We start from the raw sequence: 23841 nt of genomic DNA, 5'->3' as shown, positions 1-23841 counted from the left end.
GTTTTAAACTTGTGCATACATACAGGATTGTACCGATGACGTCCTTACATTGAATTTGGAACCATGATCACATGATGGTGGAAATGACTCCCAAATACCTGTTTCTTACATGCTCCTTCTGTGACATGTCTCCGGCAAAATACAAAAGGTTTTCTTACCCATTTTTGAAATGTCACCTTTATCTTAACAGGACAGATAAAATACTTATTTGATTAAAATGTCCATTGAGTAGCTTTCTCCTGACAAGTGCTCATCGCAGAAGAGGTCAGCGGATTTGGGGACCTTGTTTTCTGGTTTAATAAACACAGCCTTTGAGTTGAGCAGCTTGGGTAGTTCACCATGAGATCATCAGTGACGGCGTGGTCACATGATTTGCTGGCCTCACCCTCTCCTAATGACGACTGTTATTTATTGTATTGGAGATGACATCCTTAAGTTAGCTTAACTGGCCACGTGCAAACCAGATTAAAGTCCACAGACCACGGGGGTGCCACTCCACTGTCGTTCTCTGTGTTTTGGATCTCCTACTCAGATACAAGTTGCCTCCTGTACCTTAAATGACAGAGACCACCCGACACAAATTGAAGGAGTGCACCAGTGTCAAGTCATATATTAATAGTAAAGCTTAGTTCCTTAATTTCAAATAAAAGCAATTCTAAATAGACATTCTAGTTCAGTGATGGCGAACCTATGACACGCGCGTCAGAGGTGACACGCGAACTCATTTTTTTGGTTGATTTTTCTTTGTTAAATGGCATTTAAATATATAAAATAAATACCAAAAATATAAGTCTTTGTTTTACTATGGTTGCAAATATCAAAAAATTTCTATATGTGACACGGCACCAGAGTTAAGTTAGGGTTTTTCAAAATGCTGACACGCCTAGCTCAAAAGGTTCACCTTCACTGTTCTGGTTCTTCACCCTCATGGATCTTGTACATGCCACATCAAGGGTGGTTGCTCCCATCGATTCTTCTATATTAGTCTTCCCTTCCAACCACCTTTCACTAATATTTGTTGACTGACTAGTGATGGGGAGCAGCTCCATTTTCTGACCTTGCCACCCTAAGATTCTATTGGTTAGACAACAAAGTCCAGTCGCTAGATTTCTGTGGTGGCTTCTAGAGCCATTGCTTTAGCAATGTCGAAAGTACTGATACCATTAGGGAAAATAGCATTGCAAGCTCGATGCCTCATTCTGGATCTGACAGGTAGCAAAGGTGGTGGCTCCTTGAGGCCCCGCCATGCTGTGATTCAGGCGGTAGGTGATGAGTGTGCTGGCAGAGGTTGCTGGGAGAGACGGCCCAGGCCGCTAGAGGAGCCAGCTCTGTTCTAAAAAGAGAGAGGTGATACGTCTTTGAAGCATTGTGACACGTCTTCCATCAGCTCGCCAGTCTGCTGAAAGTGCGTGTGCAAGTACGCTTCTCATCCACCTTGGCAGTCCAGGACATGTGCCACTGGATATGTACCCTCGGAGTTATTTTCCAGCTGCCTTGGCCAGAAGCACAGTTTAAGGCAGGGGTGGGGAACGCCCAGCCCGCGGGCCATTATACTAGTAAGGCCCACAAAATCATTTCTTCTGGCCCTGCCAAGGCATTAGGGGTGAGTTGATTAAATGTTTGAGCACATATAGCAGGCTCATTTTTAAGTGGATAATTTTGTGTAGCCCGTGAATGATGTTATATTATCCAAATGGCCCTTGTTAATAGTTGGGTGTTGAGAGTGGGACTTCTTCCCTCAGAAGTGTAGTGCAGTGGCCCAGGGATGAAGGAGGAAATGGCTTGTTGGAGAGGGTGGTCCACATTCTCCGAGGGGTGCACGTGGTGGAAAGGGGCTGTGTATTGCAACGGGAGGGGTGTTCTCAGGAGGGCCTTGACCAGCTTTCTAAGAAGTTGATTTTGGTGTGTGTTCTTTTATAAATATATATTTTATTGAGTTTTTACAGAGAGGAAGGGAGAGGGATAGAGAGTTAGAAACAGCGATGAGAGAGAAACATCGATCAGCTGCCTCCTGCACACCCCCTACTGAGGATGTGCCCTCCACCAAGGTACATGCCCTTGACCGGAATCGAACCTGGGACCCTTCAGTCCGCAGGCCGACGCTCTATCCACTGAGCCAAACCAGTTAGGGCATGATTTTGGTGTTTCTTAACCTCTTTTGACGCTAGTTATCATTAGGGATTGCAAGGAAACTATAGTCTCTGTCTCCAGGAAAAAAAAAAAAAAATCACAGCAGCACGATCTGGCATCTGCCATCAGAGGACTCCCAGGTCCACCATAGGCTGGGCAGCCGGCAGCGCTCCAGGGCCCTGAACACGGGACCAGACACTTGTTCGCCCTGGAGTCTTTGGAATGGACTCAGGTGAGCGTGCAGCGCGCAGGCTTTCTGGGTTTCTAGGGCACTGATGGCGGGCGGGCAGGCACTCTCGCGGCCCCGATGAGCTCGGGGAAGCGATGGAGCATGGGAGTGTCTGTGCACTGGCGTGAATGGAGTGGTCCAGTGCCTGCTCTGTTTATTAGCAGACAGAAACGTTTACCTGGGAAAGGAATAAGAAAAAGGAATCTTTACAACTCGCTAATTCAGAATATGGAATGCTAACTTTTTATTTTTTTAAAAATATATTTTATTGATTTTTTACAGAGAGGAAGGGAGAGAGATAGAGAGTTAGAAACATCGATGAGAGAGAAACATCGATCAGCTGCCCCCCGCACATCTCCCACTGGGGATGTGCCTGCAACCAAGGTACATGCCCTTGACTGGAATCGAACCTGGGACCCTCCAGTCCGCAGGCTGATGCTCTATCCACTGAGCCAAACCGGTTTCGGCAACTTTTTAAATATATATATATTTATTTACATTTATATATGCATATATTTATTTATTGATATATTTATATTATATATAAATATATATTATTTATATATTTATTGATTTCAGAGAGGAAGCGAGAGGGAGAAGGAGAGGGAAAGGGAGAGGGAGAAGGAGATAGAAGCATCAATGATGAGAGCGAATCATTGATCAACTACTTCCTGCCTGCCCCACACTGGAGATCAAGCCCACAACCCCGGGCATGTGCCCTGACCTGGAATCGAACCGTGACCTCCTGGTTCATAGGACAATGCTCGACCACTGGGCCAGGCCAGCCGGGCTGGAATGCTAGCTTTTTGCTGTGACATGGTTTCCAGCTCAGATAGATCCTCAGCCAAGCAGTTACTGCGGATGTAGAGAAGCAGCGTGTTTCCCGTCTGGGAACAGGGATTGTTGCAAGGGCTCCTTAGGGTTTCCCATCACCATGGCACAGGGTTCAGAGGACTCCTTCGCTGTCCTGGCCCAGGAGGGAGGGCCGCCTGCAGGAGGAGGTGGCGAGATTTCACGGGCTGCTTGGAAAAGCACAATGACTAGGTTGAGGACAGTTTAAAATTGGGTTGTTTTTGTTCCTGTTCTCATAAAAATTTCTATAAAGGGTTCTGTGTACCTTCAGTTAAAAAACAAAGAAAGAAACCAAACTTCCCGTCCTTGAGGAGTTTGTGGAGTGTCTGATATACAGATGGGCTGTTGGGAGATTTAGAAAACCCAGTGTGGGCCGCGCCGTGTTGACATTTCTGCGTTGTTTGTGTGTCATAGGCGAGTTCCTTCGGTGGAGGGACGAGGTTGCGGGCGGTGAGGCAATGCTTTTTCCCAATGAAGGACGTGGTTGGAAGTCCGCCCTGCGCCCCGCGGTGCTCCATGCTGCCCAGCACCAGCAGGCACCCCTGGAGGTAGAAGGCAGAGCTCCTGAGCTCCTGTCCCCCCAGCACAGTAGGGCGGCAGCCACAGGGCAGGGGGACTCCTGGTGGCAGGCATTGCTTGCTGCAGTGACACCAACTCTTCCTCTCTTTACTGTGGCTCCCAACTGGGGTGCTTAGTGAGGTTTGCTTTGTGAGGAGGTCAGTCTGTGAGTGAGTTTGTAAGTTCCTTCAAGAAAGAGAGCGCCTCCTGTTTTCCCCAGACTGGGGTTTAGACGGCCAGTCCAGACCCCTTAATGAGCGGTGAAATCAATTTAGTGGGTTGAGGCCAACATTCAAAAAAATAATAAAAATACTAGATTGCATAGTAAAGATGAATACGATCTCAGGAAACTTCATTTCAGCTATATATACACTACATAGACGTAAGTGCTTGTTGTGTGTGTGTACCGGGTTACCTTGTAAACTTCCTTTTTTTCTTTTTAGTATATTTTTATTGATTTTGGAGAGGAAGGGAGAGGGAGAGAGAGAGAGAGAAACATCAGTGATGAGAGAGAATCATCGATCGGCTGCCTCCTGTACTCCCCACACTGGGGAGCAAGCCTGCAACCCGGGCATGTGCCCTGACCGGGAATCGAACTGTGACCTCCTGGTTCATAGGTCGACACTCAACCACCGAGCCACCGCAGCTGGGCTAAACTTTATTTCTTACTGTGGGTCGGGGTCCAGACCCTGGGCTGCAGCATACGCAGCCCCTCACCACTTCTCTCTCTCTCTCTCTCTTACTCTCTCTCTCTCTCTCTCTCTCTCTCTCTCTCTCTCTCTCTCTCTCATTTCCTGACTTTTTTTTTAGCTATTTCCACCCCAGGTCAGGACAGGGAGAGGAAGACCATCCCGACTGTTGTTCTCATCCTGTTGTTCTATTTCTCGGGTTCATTGGGAGGGAGGTTAGCGTTCAGACACTGGGGGAGGTTCCTGGTGGGTTGGCATGAGCTTTGTCCCCTTCAGTGATCCCACGTGGATCTCTCGTCCCCTGGCTCGTCCTCCCCGCAAAAGGGAGGAGTCTTTCTGGGATCTCAGCTGCTTCTCCTTCCACCGACTGTGCCGGCCAGCCTGCGGGCACTGACCCACTTGTCCTACCTCAAATAGAGGTTTAAATTGGGACCTTTAATCTGTAAGAGGCTTACAGCCTGTCAGTGCCCAGCTGCTCTGGACATCCATGTGGGCAACCTCAGCTTTGCCTGGCTGGCTGCTGTGGTTGGGTTTAGGGGATCCTGGGGGTCGGAGGTTTCATGGCAGAAGCCACTGGACACATGGCCTCCCTCATTGAGGCCTGGGAATAGCAGGTTCCGGGGAGCAGAGTTATTTGGCCAACATTTATTTTGCTGCCGGCACTTACACACGGGTCCTGGGAGTGGATGGGTGGGGTCTGTCTCTTGGGATGGAAAGAGGTGGGGTCTGTCCTGGGAATGAGGGGATGGAGAGTCCAGACACCCATGACCTTCAGTGCTGGTCCTGCTGCTCCCGGGCACTGAGCCTGGCTCCTCGCTGATGTGCAGCTAGCTCTGCTGGCTCCACATGGGTTTTCATTCCACAGATAATCGCTATTAATCCAGGGCTGTGTGTCCGGCACAGTGCTGGGGGCCATCGGGGACAAATGGAAACATGAGAATGAGGGCCTCCCCCATACGGCTCATTGTCTCTTTGAGGAGACATGGCAAAGCGTTCATCTATCCCACAGGCAGAGACTTATTTGGCTAGTAGCTGTTTGGGGTAGCAAATGACACAATTCCGAAGTTCCAGGCACGGGGGAAGTGTTATTGGAGACCTGAGAAGGAGGCGGGCCCTGCGTTCCCAGAGCTGGGCCCTGAATGGTGGGGTTTGGAAGGATGGGGAGAGAGGAGGACATGGAACGGGGAGGCACAGTGCGAACAGAGGAAGGGAGAGTGGGTGGAGCCTTGTCCCCTCCCACTTCTTGGAATCCTCCCACTTTCAGTCCTGGAGACCCTTCGTCCTGGGACAACCCAGAGAGAGCTCTTGGGTGCCCTCTCTCTTCTCCTCTTTATCTTACAACAACAGCGATCATGGTTCCTGACTTTTATGGAGCACTTACTGCTATCACTGTTCTGTGGGCCTTGTTGTCTGGTGAAGTCCTTGCTCTCACACAGGTGTTCTCTGTCGTCACGTGCATTGTCCAGTTGACGCCACCGAGGCAGAGAGGGTTAAATAACTTGCCTGAGGTCACATAGCAAGGACCTGTTTGGGCCAGGAGTCCGCGCCCTGCCCCACCCCCACCCCTGGCAGCCTGAAGGCAGCCGCCCATGGTCTTCACCTACTGCTCCCCTAACTTGTCTCAACATTGGAATACCAGAGGAGCTTTTAAAATTTTCCAAAGCCTGGGCCAACTACTTTACACCCCAGTCCAGTTTCATCACAGTTTCTAGGGGGATGGGACCTGGGCATGAGTTGTGTGTGTGTGTGTGTGTGTGTGTGTGTGTGTGTAATTTTCATTACAGTTGACTTCCAGTATTATTTTGTATTGGTTTTAGGTGTACAGCATCGTGGTTAGACAGTCATATACTTTACAAAGTGTATTCCCAGCACCCAGCTGGCACCATACATGGTTATTGCCATACAGCAGTGTTTTTGAAGTTTCCGGGGTGGTTTCAGTGTGCAACCAGCTTTAGAAACCACCCTCTTCACCTCTGAATTTGAGCGCCTGTGAATATTTGATCGAATACATTTTTATCTCCAAGGCAGAGGGGCCCCCCTGAGGGCATCTTCGGGTCAGCCACCATTCCTCAGGGAGTAACTCCAGCCTCTCTTTGAGGGAGCAGGCAAGCCCACCCCCACAGACAGCGTCTGGGACTCTGCAAGAGTGGGGCCTGGGTCGGGTGGAGGGGGCAGAGGGAGGGTGTGCTTCTGGGATCTGTGCCCCCTTTCCTCTCTGAGTGCTGCCTCGGGGCAGAGCCTGCTGGCCAAGCCTGGAGACCTCCGACTGGTTTCTCACGTCTTCTGCTCCCCTGGGCCCCTGACTTCAGCGGGGAAGGGAGAGGTCACAGGAGGGCAGATCTCTTCTGGACAAGTCGTGCTCCTCTCCGCCTGTCCCTGGCTGAACCTGAAATGGACACGAAGAGCAGTGTCATTTTGGTGACTTGGGAACAGCACTAAATTTAGCAAAACTGTAGCTGGTGGGGGGCCGGCCTGTAGGGAGCCAAACCCAGCCCCCAGTGGACGAGATTTATAGTCAGCAACGCAGCCAGCGTCGTCGACTCTGCTGGGGCAAGTCTGTGGTTACACAGGTTCTAAAGCCCAGGAGCTTGTCAGCCTGGCCCTGGGGATCGCCCTGGCTCTGCCCCTTCCAGACTTGGCTCCGCCCACTGCCCATTGGGTTTGGTCTTCCGCCTGTGCCTCCTTCATGTGTCTGGAATTGTCTTCAGTTCCCTCACCTTGGCCTACACATTCTTCCCTGCCTCTTGACCAAGGCCCCGTGGAGCAAGACGTAAGCTTTGGTAGATTTTTCTCAGGGCATCTGGTATCCTAGGAAACCTCTGGTCAAGGTTGATGAGTGGAGCAAAGGGAAGAGTTGGGATAGTCAGTTGAACAAGGTTTTGAGGGTCTGAGATGTCTGTTGCCTCCTCCCAGAAATGTAGCCACGTACACGGTGTTTGTATACCCAACAGTCGACATGAATTGAGATGTGGTGGGGCTGTGGTGGGGCTGTGAGACGGACTTTTGATAGTTGGGAGTTTCTCCGGTCAGCTGTCTTTTGATGTGGGCGTATCTGGGAGGAGGTGGGTTTTGCAGAATTAGAGGCAGAACGTCTTTCCCTCCTGGACCGCCTCCTCCCACTTCCCAGAGCTGATGGTGACGGTTTGCTTGGGGAGCTCTGTTGCTTTAATGCCCGAGGACATAATGACCAGGCTCTGCTTTCTTAGCCCTTTCCAAAGCGGACGATTACACTTTGGCCAGGGCTGGGGTCTTGCCTCTGTGAGACATGGTTTGTTCGTCTAAGGCAGTGGTTCTCAACCAGGGGCAGTTTTGCGCCAGGGGACGTTTGGTAACATGTTTGGTTGTCACATGGGGGAGTGTTACTGGTGTCTAGTGATAGAGGCCATGGATACTGCTGCATATCAGACAATGCACAGGGCGGCTCTCCCCACAACAAAGAACTGTCCCATTCAAAATGGCAGTAGTGCCGAGGTTGAGAAACGCAGCTACAGGGAGACCGTCTTGTAGGAAAGGCCCGGAGAGGTCACTTCATCCAGATCCCTGCTTCTGATGGAAATGACTTAAGAGCTGTCTGGCCACTGCTCTGTCCCTTCGTCCCCCTGCTTCCCCTGTCCTCACCATTTACAATGTCTTATCAAATTGCGTTTCGGTGGTTTTTTCCTACCCTCGTATGGTACAGCTTCCCCTATCATCCCAGTCCAGTCATGCTCCATGCGGTGGGTCCCTGGAGCACCTGAATATGCCATGAGGTTGGCATATTTAGAAGTTGATGCATCTGATACAGACTTTAAGGGCAACAGAAAGGCCATCCAAGCAAAAGTGGAAATGATAGGAGGCTAGCCTGTAGCGGTTTCCTTCATTCTCCCTGTCGCTGAGGCGTTTGCTCTGCCTTGCAGAGCCAGGTTCCACTTGCTAAGTTCTCGGAAATGTAGGAAACACATACTCATTGCCCTGGAGAACATGATGTTGCTTCCCAGACAAAACTTCCAACCTGTTGCCAGATACCTCAGCAGCCCAGGGCATCTCATCTGCCAACACCATCCACCTGCGGGTGGTGAGGCTCTTTAAGGCCAGAAATGAGACGTCTTCCAAAGTGCAGGGCTTAGCTTGCTCTAGATCAGGGGTGGGGAACGTCCGGCCCGCGGGCCATGTAAGAACTGCGAAATCATTCTGTCTGGCCCTGCCAAGGCATTCGGGGTGAGTTCATTAAATGTTTCACCACATATAGCGGGCTAATTTTTAAGTTGATAATTTTGTATGGAGCACGAATGATGCTACAAATATGCAAATGGCCCTTGCCAGAACAAAGGCTCCCCACCCCTGCCCTAGATAGGGGTGAGGAGGTGGGAATACCTATGTATGGATTCTAGAACACACTGGCTTTTTATATTTCAGAACCAGCTTCAAGGTTCTTCCTTTGTGACCTCACTACCTGGACTCTTCAGGCGTGAGCAGACCTGTGTGATGTGGGAAAGAAGAGGTGGCGGCCATGGCATCAGAGGAGCTGGCAGGGCAGAAGCCAAGGTAAGGCCAGGCTGCCGGGAGGTGTACCGGACCCTCCTGGGCATTTGGCATCCTCACCCCCTGCCCCTGACAGTCACTCCATTTCCAGGAGTGACACCAGTACGTTTTTTTTTTGATGAGTCCAAGGATAAATACAAATGATGTTGGGGTTACCTATTTTGTTTTTTAACATTTTATTTAAAATTTTGAGTTTTCCGTCTTTGTTGGTGGCCATCACGGGGGTGGGGGCTGATTAGATTGGCAAATCCTGATGTTCACTACTTCCTTTATTCTGATGGAAAGGACTAAGATGATGGTTGTGGGGGCTCAGGAGCCAGGTTCTAGGTTACTGCTGTCTGAGTTGGCTACGAGGGCAGTCGAAACCAGACGCCTCCGAAGTCCCGTTCAGTGATGGTAAACATCTGAATGGATTGGATTGTACAGATGAACGTGTGTATATTTAGAAAGTCACACCCAATAGAGAAAGAACCAGCTTGCTCATCCCGCCTGCAGGTCTGAGCCCACCCGGGGTCACATCCTCTTACTCCGTGATCGGCTGAAGTCACTTCCTTCTGTACCGAGGGCTGCCCACGCCCAGCCACTGTTTCCTGCACAGGGCCAGGAAGTCAGGTCACGCCCCTCCTAACCTCTTGGTAGCGTATAGTTATCTCCGAGTGTTCTGGCTTCTTTTGCCTTGGTCCCTGAGCCTCCTTAACTTAGCTACCACCTTGCTTCCAGGTCCTGACTTTGTCTCTGAGTCCCTGGCTTCTGCTTGGACTTCCTGGCTTCCAGGCCTAGAGTCACTTCAATGCTCTGGCAGCTACTGGAAACATAAGCCCTGGGCTGCCGGTTTGGAGCTGTGTTTTCTCCTCCATCTTCTTGATTTTTATTCCCTTCCCTCCTGGCCCCACCATATTTTTCTCATTAAAATATGTTGTTTCTCAAAATTACTCCTTATTGCAACATGTATCTATAAAACCCAAAGACTTTTTCAGACTCAGCCTCCTAGAACATAGAGCTTGGTAAATTAATTTGGAGTGTTGAAAATGTATTTATTTTATATGGTTTTGAAGTTTTAGAGAGTAATATCTCTGCCATTTATGGAAAGGCAGTAGGAAAGTGATCAGAAATGTGTCTTAGGTTTCATGGAGGCCCTAAATTTAAATCTATTGGCAACAACCCATTTGGATGAACCCATTTTTCCTAGTTTAAAAAAAATATCTCATATTACTCCCCTCCACCCCCTCTCCCCCGAATATTTTTACTTAACATATAATACATACAGAAAAAAAGTGAACAAATCCTAAGCATTTAGCACAAAATGTGCACAACCTGTAAGCAGCTTCCAGGTCAAGCAAAGAAATATAACATCACCAGGCCCCTCCTCCCCCGAAGTGGCCTGGCACTTCTTTCTAGTTACGAACCACCCTTCCCAGGGTAACAACTATTTCAACTGCTAAAGTCACAGCTGTTTTGCCAGCTTCTCAACTTTGTATACTACGGATCACACAGTGTGTCCTCTCTCGTGTCTGACTTCTTTCACTTATTATTTCGTGACATTCATCCACGATGTGTGTCATTGTCGTTTCCCATCCCTGTGGCTGTTTAGTATTCCACTTTATTAATAGGCTACAGTTTATTATCCATTATATGATTGGTGAATGTTGGAGCTGCGTACAGATTTTGACTATTACAAACAGTGCTACTATGAATGTGTTTGAATATATCTTTTACTTGTATTTTTGTGCATCCACACATCTGGATAGGTGTAGATGTGCTTGGCGCAGGTAGGTAGTGCCAAAGCAGTGGTACTAATTATACGACTACTAGCAAAGTAGACAAGTTCTGGTTGCTCCGTGTCCTTGCTAATGTTTGGTATTATCGTTTGTTTTCATTGTTCTCATTCCGGTGGGCATGAAGTAATATCGGACTTGGTCTGAACTTGCATTTTCATGGTATTGGCTATTTGGGTGACCTCTTTTGTGAAGTGCCTCTTCAGATGTTTTGCTCATTTTTCTATCAGGCTACCTGTCTTTTTCTTATTGGTTGGTAGGAAGCTCTTTATATAGTGTTGAATATATGTATTGCAAATATTTTATCCTCTCAAAAGCTTTTGGGATCCATATCTTTAATGACATCCCCAAGGTTAACCCATGTGGAAGCATTAGGATTCTATGTAACCTTGCACAGATATCTTTATTCTTTATTATTGATGTTGACATTGTGGCTTCATTCTGTCGGCACTATCTACAAAGGCACTATTGAGATATTGGTTGTGTAGGGTGGGACAAGGACTCTTGAAGTTCTTGGCATAGTTAGGTCACATAAAAATGAAAATTATTGATATGCAAGAGCTTGCTATGTGCCATACACTGTTCTAAGCATCTTACATGGACTGTCTCATTTATTCCTCGGACAATCTTATCACTTAGTTACTGTTATTCCCCATTTTCAAGTGAGGAGACGGAGGCTCAGACAGGTTTTGTAAGTACTGAAGGCTGCGTAACTGAGATTCTTGCCGCAGAGCTCATGCTCTGCAACCATTGTGCTACATGGAAAATTGGTATCTTATCAGAACGCCTGACAGAGTGCCTGGCACATAATAAGTGCTCAGTAAACACTTGTTGAGTGAAAGACTTTGACTTGGATGAAGTCTTCCTGGAGTAGGGAAGCTTGTTCTGGCGGCAGAGGGCCGCTGATGAGAAGCAGCTGCGTTCCATCCCGCCGAATGTCTTGCCTAGACAGTGCCTGCCATGGACTAGACATCAGAGTGGACATTTGCGGAGTGAATGACTCAATCACAGACAGATTGGAAACCCAGCTTGCAGCAGGGGGGGACTCAGAGGGCCCTGCGAGGACCAGGGCCAGGACTGGCACGTCAGTAGGGGCCATCGAGACAGCCCAGGGAGAGGCCAGAGTCCAGCCAGCAGCATCCTTGTTGCACAGCCACCAGGAAGCCCAGTTGGTGGTAGCAGAGCAGGGTCCACTGTCAGCAGACGAGGCTGTCCCAGTTACGGGCAGTCAGGTCAGAAGAGGTCCCAGCAGCGGTGCTGGGCTGGCAGAATCCAAGGGCAGGTAACGCAAAGTCACAAGGTTGCAAGCAGGAGAGGTTCAGGCCGGCAGGAAGGAGAGCCAAGGAGCACTTGGCCCTGGCTGGTTCTGCTCCTGAGAGAGGCCTTGCTTCTCGGGCTGCCGAGTACCTGCGAGGAGCACGCCAGCCGCAGGCCGGGCCGGGGAGGGCGAACCAGAGTCTCACCCTGCGCTAGAGGCAGAAGGAGCCTTCATGAGGGTTCCGTCCAACGCTTCCCACAGCAGGTGGGCGAGGGGATTAAAGCTCGTGTGCGAGGTCACCCAGAGCCAGTGGTGAAGCCGGCACTGGAAGCCGGCACTGCTGAGTGTCTGCCCACCTCCTCGCGTTTGTCTATCCAACATTAAGAGGTGGTGGAAATTGTGATTCTGGGAAGGAGGAAGGACGGAGACAAACGCTTTCCAGAGGGAGATGGAGAGGACGTGGATATGGGGGAGAAGAGGATGAGGTGTCCACAGGACCAGCTGGAGAATGGCAATGCAAGTGATGGGCCTTTGGGACGGAGCTTCTGGGATAGCAGTCCCAGTCCCGCTTCCAGAATGTAAGCTCCGTGAGGACAGTGTCTTTTCCATTGTAATTGAAGCAATCAAATATGCAGAAAAGTGCAGAGGCCAAGGACTCCCTTACTGTGGTTAAATACACGAAACATAGAATTTACTCTCTTAACCCTTTTTAAGTGGGCAGGTCAGTGGTATTCCTGTTGTTTTACAACCATCATCACCATCCAACTCCAGAAGTCTTTAGATCTTGTAAAATGTAAGCTCTGTACCCATTACACAATAGCGCCCCACTCCCTCCACCCCCCAGCCCTGGTAACCACCATTCTACTTTCTGTCTTCACGAATTTGACTACTATAGGTACCTCATAAAGGTGGAATGACATTGTATTTGCCTTTTTCTGAGGGGCTTATTTCACTTAGCACGTGTTTAGGTTTGTCCATGTTGTAGGATGTGTCAGAATTCCCTTCCATTTAAAGGCTGAATAATGCTCTGTTACTTGGCTGTCTCCCATTTTATTTACCCATGCATCCATCGATGGCACTTGGAGTGAGAACTTTTACATGGTTTGCTGACCAAGGACTAGAACAGATCCTGGCTTTGTAGGTTCTCAACAAGTAATTGCTGAATGAATTTTAGTCATGTGGAGCATGAGGTGACAGTAGGATACCAAAGCGGGCTGCCCAACAGCTGTTCCAAGATGCCTGAGAACTAAAGGAGAGGTGAGGGATGAAGTTAGAGGTGTCGAAGTATCCCAGGACACAAGGCGCCTGGAGATAGGAGCAGGGGCCTAGGCTTGGCACAGGTGGGAGCAGCCATGAAAGATGTAGGAGAGGTGGTTTGGGGGTAGTGCCCTGGACTTAAAAACAGAACGGGATTTAAGAAGGGGGTGCTGGGCATCCAAGTGAGTAAGGATGAGGACTGAGGAAGGAACCACTGGCAAATAGTAATGGAGCCAAGACTTGAACTCGGCTGAGTCTGACGTCATTGTTGACCTTGGAAAGACATTTCTGTAAAGTGGTGGTGGAAGTATGGGCCAGAACATGGGGTCAGTGAAAACATGCCTGAAACAGCGGGCTGTGAAATGCTAGGTACTGCGGGAGGCACCAGGAGTAGCAACAGGAGAAGCAGCTACAGAGAAAGACCATGGAGCACAGATCCTTCTAAGGCTTTGTGGAAGTCATGACCTTGAGTGTGGCCTTGACATATGGTTGGGCTCTGTGCTAATGAAGAGGAGAGAGAAGGGCACCTCAGACAGAGGAAACAGTGAGATAATGGGCTTGGTGAAAGAATGGGGGTGTCCATGGGGACAGTAAGGAGACCAGATCACTGAGGCAGAGGCTAGGTGGGGGGAGTGGGGAATATGGTCGACACTCCTACCTATTATTTCTTCTCTAATGTTGGTGAGGAGAGGGTGATTGGGTCACTTGAGTAATCTGCATATAAACACGACATCTAACATAACTCAGTAGTCGTATTTATAATTACTGGACACCAAAGAATCCACAGGGCTCCCCGTTGTCCTGTAAGTGTCGTAGAATATGACCTGGTTGCATGTGACAGGCGCAGCTGGCTCTAAGATGCCTGGCTGTTTCTGAGTTGTGATTCTAGAGAACGAGAGCCTCCATTCAGTGTAACTGGCATTCCCTGAACTCCCACTGAGAGCCCTGCCAGGTGCTGGATGCCGGGATATGAAGATGAAAAGGTTGAGATCTACAAAGTGAGCGTTGAGCCTGATGGGTCCCTCTACTTACCTGAGTCTTAAAGACTTTCTGCAGAACCTGGGGAGCGGTTGGGGAGAAGACTGAGCATGGATGCCACGGCTCCATCCATGGATGCCACAGCTGCCATCTCACTCTTGGCAGCTTCTACATCAACACCAAGCTGCCGACACTGTGCCCTGGGGCCAGGCAAACATGTACTCTCAGACATACCCCCTTCCGAAGAAGCAGTCGGGTGAATTCTTGTGTACACCCACCAGGTGGACCCCAGATCTCAAGGAAATATTCAGCAATGGCTTTGAAAGATAATATCCAGCCAACTCCCCCAAATCCTGGGGCTGGGTTTATCTCAAGGAATAAATGTCTGGAATTACTTATTTCAAGGAAAATGCCTGGAGCATTCCCACAGGACGTCGACGAAGCATCCAAGCGTGTGGAACGTGAATCCTCTGTACAGGGAACCAGTCGGATGCCGCCGCCCAGGGCAGCAACCATGGCAGAGAGCGTGAGGCAGGAGAGGCCTTACCTGTGTCTCAGTCCCAGGGCTTCCCTGGCAGCGCGAAGCAGGTAGCATCACCGACCTGCCTCCAGCTCCCGGAGATGCTGAAAGGGAAGCCCAGACGCCGAAGGAGGCTTTGGATCTCGATAGGCTTGAGCCTGTATCATCTTGTGTACCACTGTTTGCTCCAGCCCCACAGCATTCAGCCTGGTCTGGCCCAGCATCTCAGAGACCAGGTTTCAGGGCGCCTTAGGTACAAACAAAAACATCATAGTGATAGCCGCATTCATCGAGTGTTCTAGGTGCTGTTCTGACCAGTTTCTATGTATTAACTCATGTAAGCCTCATAGTAACACTGGGGTTTTGTTTGACAGACGAGGAAACTGAGCCACAGAGAGGTATAGTGCAGTGGTTCTCAACCTTCTGGCCCTTTAAATACAGGTCCTCATGTTGTGACCCAACCATTAGATTATTTTCGTTGCTACTGCATAACTGTAATGTTGCTACTGTGATGAATCGTCATGTCAATATCTGATATGCAGGATGGTCTGAGGCGACCCCTGTGAAAGGGTCGTTTGACCGCCAAAGGGGTCGCGACCCACAGGTTGAGAACCGCCGGTACAGTGTCTTTCCTGAGGTCACTCGGCTCGTAGCAGGTGGAAGTCGCAGTTGGACCCATCTGCCTCCAGAGCCCGTGCTCTGCGGGGAAGGCAGCCCCAGCGGGATGTGTGGGAGCCACCAGGGGCCAGCAGAGAGGTCAGCTGCTGACCAGGCAGCGTCCTGGATCCGGTTTCTCCCTGCTGGCGCTGGCTGCCTCCGCGGCTTCAGGGAGGGGACTGCTGCCCTTCGGTATTGCCCAAGCCTGCCAGAAGGATTAGCCTCTTCCTCATGTCAAAACAAGCCAAGCAGGAAGAAAACCAACAAACAACTCATGACTTCCAGCACAGAGAGCGCTGCAGCCTCTGCAGCAGGAGGGACACGGACGCTGCGAAGGCCCGGACGTCCCCGGTTGTGTGCTGGTCGTAGGCCCTGAGAGCTTCACCCACCGGGACACAGAGGCCCGGCCCTCATCGAACCCGGGACCCTTCAGAGGCGCCCAGTCCCTGCAGCGGCCCGCCTCCTCCGCGCCCTGCGATGCGCCCCGTGAGATGTGATAGGCCCGGCCGGCTCCCCAGTTCTGCCACGAGCCAGCTCCGGGACCAGGGGCCATTCCAGTTTCCCATCTGTAGGATAATGAGATTGAACTGGAGCCCTGGTTTTCAAAAAATAGAGCCTTTTGCTGCTGTGAAACATGTGTTATCCAAAGAAGACCTGGCTGGTAGGTGCCGAAGAGGAAACAGTTAAAAGCAGAGGTGTAAATGTTCAAAAAATAAACAAGGAGGAAAAACCTTCGGCCAGCCAGACTTCTCCGTGAATTGTTCCCTGAGCCTACACAGCTCTGCTTTCATGCTTTTCCGCACATCACTCCTTCCCCCCGCGTGGCCTTAGCTCCTTCCGTTTTTATCGAAGGTTCTGGATTCCTCAGGGCCCCCACGGCTTCTGTCTCCTTCGAGGAGCCTCTTTGCCTCCAGTGAATCTTGCACCCTCCCGGCTTCTATTGCATCTGTTAACTGTTGCAATCATCGGGCCCTCCCAGACTGTCCAGTGGTGGCTTAAATTAATTTATATGTATAAATATTTGCATATATGCATGATATTTACATATATTCAAATGGCGCCTATTTGTATGTGTATGGACAGTGTTGTTGGTTTTTTTTTGTTTTTTGTTTTTTTAATATATTTTATTGCTTTTTTACAGAGAGGAAGGGAGAGAGATAGAGAGCTGGAAACATCGATGAGAGAGAAACATCGATCAGCTGCCTCCTGCACACCCCCCACTGGGGATGTGCCCGCAACCCAGGTACATGCCCTTGACCGGAATCGAACCTGGGACCCTTCAGTCCGCAGGCCGACGCTCTATCCATTGAGCCAAACCGGTTTCGGCCTGTTGTTGTTTTTTAAAGGCCATGTCTTTGTGTCCCCCAGCACCTGGGACATAATAGGCCCCCAGTAACGTTTTCATAGTGAGGACTCTCTCCCGAGCATCTTGTCCATGTCAGGTACTCAGTAAATCCTAGGGTCAGAAAGGCATGCGAAGGTGTGTTTGTGCCTGGCAAGTGCCAGATCTGAACCTTAGTTCTGCCATACCAGTTGTATAACTTTGGGAAACGTCCATGTTCTCCTATCTGTAAGGCGGATGTAGAACGCGTGCCTTCTACAAGTATTTACTTACTTATTATTATTTTTTGTTAATCCTCACCCGAGGATATGTTCCCATGGATATTTAGAGAATGGACGAGGGGGGGGGGGGGGAGACAGAGAGAAACACCCATGAGAGAGAGAGGACACATCGATTGGTTGCCTCCCACACACACCCCGACCGGGGCTGGGGATTGAGCCTGCAACCGAGGTACATGCCCTTGACCAGCATCGAACCCGGGACCCTTCAGTCCGCAGGCCGATGCTCTATCCACTGAGCCAAACCATCTAGGGCACAAGTATTTCTGAGTGCCTGCTGTATTCCAGGCATTGCTCTAGGCCAGTGATGGCGAACCTTTTGAGCTCGGCATGTCAGCATTTTGAAAAAACCCTAACTTAACTCTGGTGCCGTGTCACATATAGAAATTTTTTGATATTTGCAACCGTAGTAAAACAAAGACTTATATTTTTAATATTTATTTTTTATATTTAAATGCCATTTAACAGAGAAAAATCAACCAAAAAAATGAGTTCGCATGTCACCTCTGACATGCGTGTCATAGCTTCGCCATCACTGTTCTAGGCCCTGGGGACTCAGCAGTTTACAAAGCAGACAGAAGTCCCTGTCCTCCTGGAGCCTACATTCCAGCCAATTTCAGGAAGATGCTGGAGGAGAAGGAGGAGGAGGAGGAGGAGGAGGAGGAGGAGGAGGGGAAGGAGGAGGAGGACAAAGAGGAGGAGGAGGAGGAGGGGAAAGGCCACCTGGGTTGGACTGAAGGGGCAGCAAGTCCCCATCCCTCCTCCCCACCCCAGCCATACCTCAGTTCCCTCATCCATAAAATGGAACTGGCTGGTAGTAATTGCACTTATGTCATAGGGGTTGTGAGAGGATTAAATGAGCCTATAAAGGGTTAAGTTAGTAAGTGCCCTGTCGCTGTTAAGCCTGGATTACCTGCCACACTAGTGTTGTGTTGATGGGCCTGTTTGATTGGCCCTGTGGCCAGGAGCTCACAGTGGGCAGGAGATGTCTTACTGTTCCTGTGGTCTGAGTGCCCAGCAGTGCCTGGTGCATGGTAGGCATGTGGCAAATATGTGTTAAGACAGTGGTTCCCAATGTGGGGCGCACGTCCCACAGGGGGGCAATTAGATTCGAGAATTAACAATAAATTTTTTTGCATTTCTTATGGTTCTAGGGGCCTCATATACAGTATATAAATACATATTGTGACATATTTATACATTTCATTTCTCTATTATATGTTTTGAAACTTTAGTTGCTATTTTTTTCATATCACTTTATATTATTATTTTTTTAACAATTTCTTAGGGATTTCTTCCTCATTACTTCAACTGAACTTTCGTTCTTTTATTTTTCTCTTTCATGGATGCCGTGTTCTTTGGAAGCTTGTTTAGACCAAGTGAATGTCCTTTTAGGCTTCCTCCATGTGAATAGGAGTTCGCTTTTTGAATAATTAGAATTACATGTCATAGGGAGGCATCAGGACTTTTGAGATGCTTGTGTGTGGGGGTGGGGTGGGGTGGGGTGGGGAATGGCCAAAAAAAGGTTGGGAACCACTGTGTGAGGAGAATGGTGACCTCCAGGTTTGGGCCAAGATGAGGGGAAGACTCGCCATATGTGGAGGCCTATGGGAGGGATGTACACGCAGGATCAGAGGGTTCAGTGAGGGAGAAGAGGAAAGTGAGGTTGGAGGGGTAGGTTGGGACCAGGTGCTGGGGGGCCTTGAACGCTAGGAGAATGCCTCCGCAAGGCATTGTGGGAGCCATGAGAGGCTTCAGAGCAGGGGAAGGTCATGCATGTCCAGGATTTCTGGGAAGATACCTGCACAGGCATCTGGACGGGATTGGAGAAGAGCGAGCCTGGAGCTAGCCGGGTGACCAGGGAGGTGGCCTCGGGGACACAGGGCCGTGTGGCAGGCAGCATGCTATCTGCTCTCCCCTCCCTCCTCGGCACACGAGGAGCCAGGCCAGGCTGTGCGACCCTGCCCGGCTAGCCCTGGCTGCTCCGGGCCCGGCCCTGGTCTGTCTGCATCCTACTCGCTCTGACACACCTTCTCAGGTTGCCAGGCTACCGCAGCCCCTGCTGCAGGAGCCCTTGTGCTCCGGTGCCACTTCATTCCCCCGCCCTCTCCAGCCTCTGTGTGTCTGCGCGTTATTATTTTAATCTGAGAGTGAGAAACCGGGAGGCAGCTGGAAGTAGGCCATGCGCTTTTATTTGCTCTTCTCACCGAGGACAGGCACGCTCCCAAGCCCTGGGAGCAGAGGCCGGAGCCCCGGGGGAGGGAGGTGACAGGCAGGCGGTGGAGGAAAGGCCGCCGCCCCGGAAGGCAGGCGAGGGTGCGCCGGCTGGCACAGGCCCGCCCGGCCATTTTGCTGGTGGCCACGCCTGCAGCTCGGCCATCAGGACAGCGTGCGGCTTCAGAGGCGCCGGGGTTGGGAGCCCTCCCGGCAGGAGGGACAGGCCCCAGCCCTGTGCCCTTTGAGCCATGGAGCAGTTCATTCCCGCCCGGGGCACTGAGCTCCTCACCGCCTGCGGCCTGTGCATCCGTCCGGGCAGCTGGTTGGGAGCCACGGGGGCAGGAGAAAGGACGTGGCTTCTCGCTGGTCTCCACTCTACAGAGGCAGACAGAGCCCCGGAGGCACCGTGCTTCCTGCCTGGGCACCGGAGCTTCATAAAAATAGCTGCCATTGACCGAGCGTTTATTATGTGTTGGCCAGTGTGCTAAGCGCTGTGCATACATCATCGCATTTCATCCTCATGGTCACCACATGTCACAGTGTTATTAGCACTGTTTTATGGATGAAGAACGGAGACGAGAAGAGGTGGGTGACCTTGCCCGGGTCACACGGCCAGTCCCTGTGAGTGCTCCTGAGTCCCAGGCCACGGCCGTCAGTCCCCGGGCTCTGCCGCCTGGCACCCCGTGGGCACCCAGAGCACAGGACTCAGCGGTTGGAAGTCCTGGGGTCCGTTTGTTGCTCTGCTGATGACTGGCTGGGCCATCTTCGCCAGCTCCCCCCTCTTCTCATTTGCTCATCTGTGAAACAGGAATCATTGTGTCTATTTCAGAGGACTTCAAGGGGGAGGACATAGGCTAATTTGTCATAAAACTACTTTGCACACTAGAAGTTATACATACCTCACAGCTCATTTATTTTATTTTTTTCTTTTATTTTTTTCCATCACCATTTATTTCCTTGATGCCCTCTGCCAACACCATCCATTAAACCTCATTTAAATGCGTCAATAGTAAAATCTCATTTTAAAAATATTTATTTACAACAACAGCACATGTATGATTGTCTTTTTTTTTTTTTTAAGGAAACATGCTTGGTCCCACCGTTACACCAGGGATTGTCAAGTGTGAAATGGGGACAGGAGTTGGGGGACGTCTCCTAAAGGCATGATGTTGCTAAGTTGCCTCTCACAGTGGTTAAAAGTCTAGTTACTGGATGTGTATTGTTTCGCACGCTGCTCAGTTCCTGGCCTGTAGCGTGGAGATGGAGATAGCCCGGGCCTCATAGCACACCGTGAAGGTGGTGTGAGCTGTGTCCATGTAGGGCCCTGAGCACCAGGCCCGATGAGTGTTTAGCGTTTGATGGATGTTGAGATCCATATTCATGATGATGAGGATGCTGTGTGGGCAGATAGAAGGCAAGGGGTGCTGTAGTTTGGGGGCTTGGCCGCATCTGAAGGCTGTTTCAGAAGAGGGACAGGGGGACATCCATGTCTAGTGGAAATGAGGGCTGAGGTCACAGGGCAACCTTGGGAGAAATCTAGACAGACCCCTGTTGGGGCTTTAAGCCAAATGAAGGCTCTATTTCTATCATTCCTCATCTCCCAAAGCTGGGAGTCTTGGGGGTGGGCGTCAGGGCTGCAGGGGAGCGGGGTAGCCTCTGTCTGAAATCCCCCTATAATCCCCAAGGAGGCAGCCGGGTGCGAGAGGTCCCCTGGCCAGAGTCCAGCTTGGGCCTGAGCAGGTGGCAGACCTGCTGGCGGAGGGTGCGTTCCGCCGTGTCGCTCGGCGTCCACATCCTGGCCAAGGAGCAAAGTTTACTCACCAAGGGTTCCGGCCACTTTTTAACTCGTTACTTGTTCTGTGTGTGAGAGAGAAACATGAGCCGGGGAGCCGGAGTGGGGGCCGCTTGCAGGGACACATGGGTCTCTTTCCTGCGCGGAGGTGACACGATACCTCCGGGGACAGATAGCCTCACGGTCGGCAGTGGTCAGTCGGTATCTGGGAACTTTGTGATTCAAACCTTGAGATTCCAGATATCTAGCAGCAGGCCCCACAGAAGTTGCCCCGTGTCTCCGTTCCTGTGCCCCTCTGTCCTCTCAGCCACAGCCGATCGCTGGGAAGGGAAGGGCCATCGGGGTGGCACGAGGGGCCGTGCGACGCAGCCCCGGCTCACACGCGGCTTCCTTGCGGCCGGGCTGTTTTGTAACTGTTCCCAAATCATGTTAGCTCCGGCAGCTATTTTAGGAACTGCTTTGGTTCTGAACCATATCTTATATTTAATTTTGATTCTCTTTCTCGTCCTGTCCTGGATTCAGGAGCCGTATCAACAAACACTGTGTGCCGGCCGTTGTCCTAGGGGTGGGACGTACTTGGGCAAATCGGACATATACTTAGGAAGAGCTTGTTAAGGAACGAGAGCCGGTACCTAGACCAGCCTCCCGGGACGAAGGGCCTTCTCCGCGTGGTCACCACTCCTCCTGTCTCAGAGCGCCTGTGGGGAGCCCATCGGTCTCGGTGAAATGCCTAGAGCCAGGCACGGGGCCTTTCCTTGGTTGGGGCGCGTTCATAACAACAGTGAGAATTCCAGCCCAGCCCCGGAGGCACCTGAAGGCGGGCAGGCCTCCGGCTTCCCACCTGCCTCCCGTGGGCTCGGGATGGCGCCCCTTTGCTCCCTTCTCCCCTTCGTCCGCTAGGTATCAGGTGAGGAAGGGCTCCGTGCTTTCCTTAGCCCAGACCTAGTAGCCACCAGGAGCCAGGAGAGGGCCTGGTCCTTGATTCTCCGGTGGGAGTGGGTTTGGCAGTGCCTTCCCAGCTAGGAGACGAGGACAGGTGAGGTCTGTCTCCTCCATTCTCAGCCTCAGCGGGGCCACACGGGAAGGGAGTCTGCACCACCGATCCCTAGGGTTCAGAGTTGACATTGTGCTGTTTTCATGCCACAGGCAGCAACCCTTGGCTTCCCCCAACCAGAGGGGGAGGGGATCGCTGGTGTGTGTGTGAAAGCACAGGTCACATGGCCCTTGGATATTTGCTTGGGGACCCTTTCCAGAAGCTGGAGTAAGAGGAGGAAATGTCAAAGTCGAGGACAAGTTCAGAGTAGGACTGCTGGCTTGTGAAGAGTGGTTAACGCACGGGAATATCTACCCCCAAGAAGGGAGGATCTCGGTGGAGGGCGTTTGATGGGCACCGTTTTGTGTATTTAAAGAACTGTCACGTGATGTGGGTGTTATTCTTCCTCTGTGGCACTCCACAGGGCAGCCCCCGGGCCAGCAGGTCACAGTGACCGGGAGACCAGTGGAACCGGCTAATGTTCCCACCATTTGAGCCTGGGAGGCTGTGAGGGAGGGAGGATGGGTGACCCTGTGAGGCAGGGAGCTCCTTCCCTGGGGCCATGGTGCTCACAGGAAGCTGAGTGGCCACCACCCAGGGGCGCTAATGATAAAAACAAGAGTAATAGCTGCCGCTCACTGAACACTGTGTTCTAGGCAGTGCTTTACTCGTGTGCACACATTTAATCCTTACAACACAAGGGGTACAGATGGCGGATTCGCCCTACTTTATAGACGAGGAAATTTAGGCTGAAAGATGAAGTCACCCACCCAAGGTCCCACACCTTGGCCGTGACCCCAAGGCCGGCCTTATATTGAGGAAGATGAGGCCAGCTGACCTCCACAGGGGCTCGAAAGGCTTCGCCTGGCAGGTCACCCTGGCCCATTTGGATGGGGTTGAGCGGCGCTGTTGGGTTTGGGGAGAGTTCCTGCTCTCGGGTGACTTCCCTGTGGGTGCTTCTACCTGGCCTCCCGGTCAGTGGGAGGGGCTCTGCCTGCCGCAAAGGTGCTCTGCTGGCTGCTCCTGAAAGGCCTCTCTGGGGAAGTGGCTGGGGAATCCCAGGCTTATCTCAGCATCTCAGCTCCTCCTCTCCTGTGTCCTCCGATCCCCTGGTGGCTTGGGGCTCTCGAAGCACCAGTGGTGCTTCTTTCATGTCAGCCTTCCCAGAGGCATCGTTTTAAAAATATATATTTTTTATTGAATTTTTACAGGCAGGAAGGGAGAGGGATAGAGAGTTAGAAACAGCGATGAGCGAGAAACATCGATCAGCTGCCTCCTGCACACCCCCCACTGGGGATGTGCCCGCAACCAAGGTACATGCCCTTGGCCGGAATCGAACCCGGGACCCTTCAGTCCGCAGGCCGACGCTCTAGCCACTGAGCCAAACCGGTCAGGGCCCAGAGGCTTCTTGACCGGCAGCACACTCAGCCTGCAGGTGACCCCACCCAGCTCTGCCTCTCCAGAAGGGCACAGAGTGGCGTCTGGGTGCCGTGACCTGGGCAGGTGGCAGGACTCGAGCTGCCTTGTTTGGGGGGCCAGACTGGGATTAAGGAGCCCCCTGTCCTCCTTGTGGATCCCCAGGTCACCAGCCTCTGGTGACAGGGAAAGCCCTGCTGGCCAAGGTCAGGTTCTAAGAAGACCACGGACACACGCTGGTCCCCAAATACTTTTTTTTTTTTAGTCCTCACCCAAAGATATTTTTTCCATTGATTTCTTAGAGTGGAGGAGAGAGGGAAAGACAGGGAGAAATATCAA

The 23841-nt window shown here is 51.1% G+C and overlaps 2 protein-coding genes across 2 annotated transcripts in view; one reads left to right on the top strand and one right to left on the bottom strand.

The window, feature by feature from the left end:
- The window catches only part of LOC132221048 (uncharacterized), a 37376-nt gene extending 27683 nt beyond the window's left edge, over window positions 1–9693 (top strand). The window contains exon 5 of the mRNA XM_059674977.1: window positions 8854–9693. Coding sequence (XP_059530960.1) covers window positions 8854–8909 — 56 coding nt within the window. The 3' untranslated portion in view covers window positions 8910–9693. The remainder of the gene's footprint in view (window positions 1–8853) is intronic.
- Window positions 1–23841, bottom strand: part of CD46 (CD46 molecule) — a 145659-nt gene that overhangs the window by 28439 nt on the left and 93379 nt on the right. The gene's annotated exons all lie outside the window — the stretch shown is intronic.

Source organism: Myotis daubentonii, chromosome 18 (genome assembly GCF_963259705.1).
Source record: "Myotis daubentonii chromosome 18, mMyoDau2.1, whole genome shotgun sequence".
Classification (NCBI taxonomy): domain Eukaryota; kingdom Metazoa; phylum Chordata; class Mammalia; order Chiroptera; family Vespertilionidae; genus Myotis; species Myotis daubentonii.
Note: the sequence above shows the minus strand (reverse complement) of the source record. Positions and strands in the feature narration are given on the sequence as shown.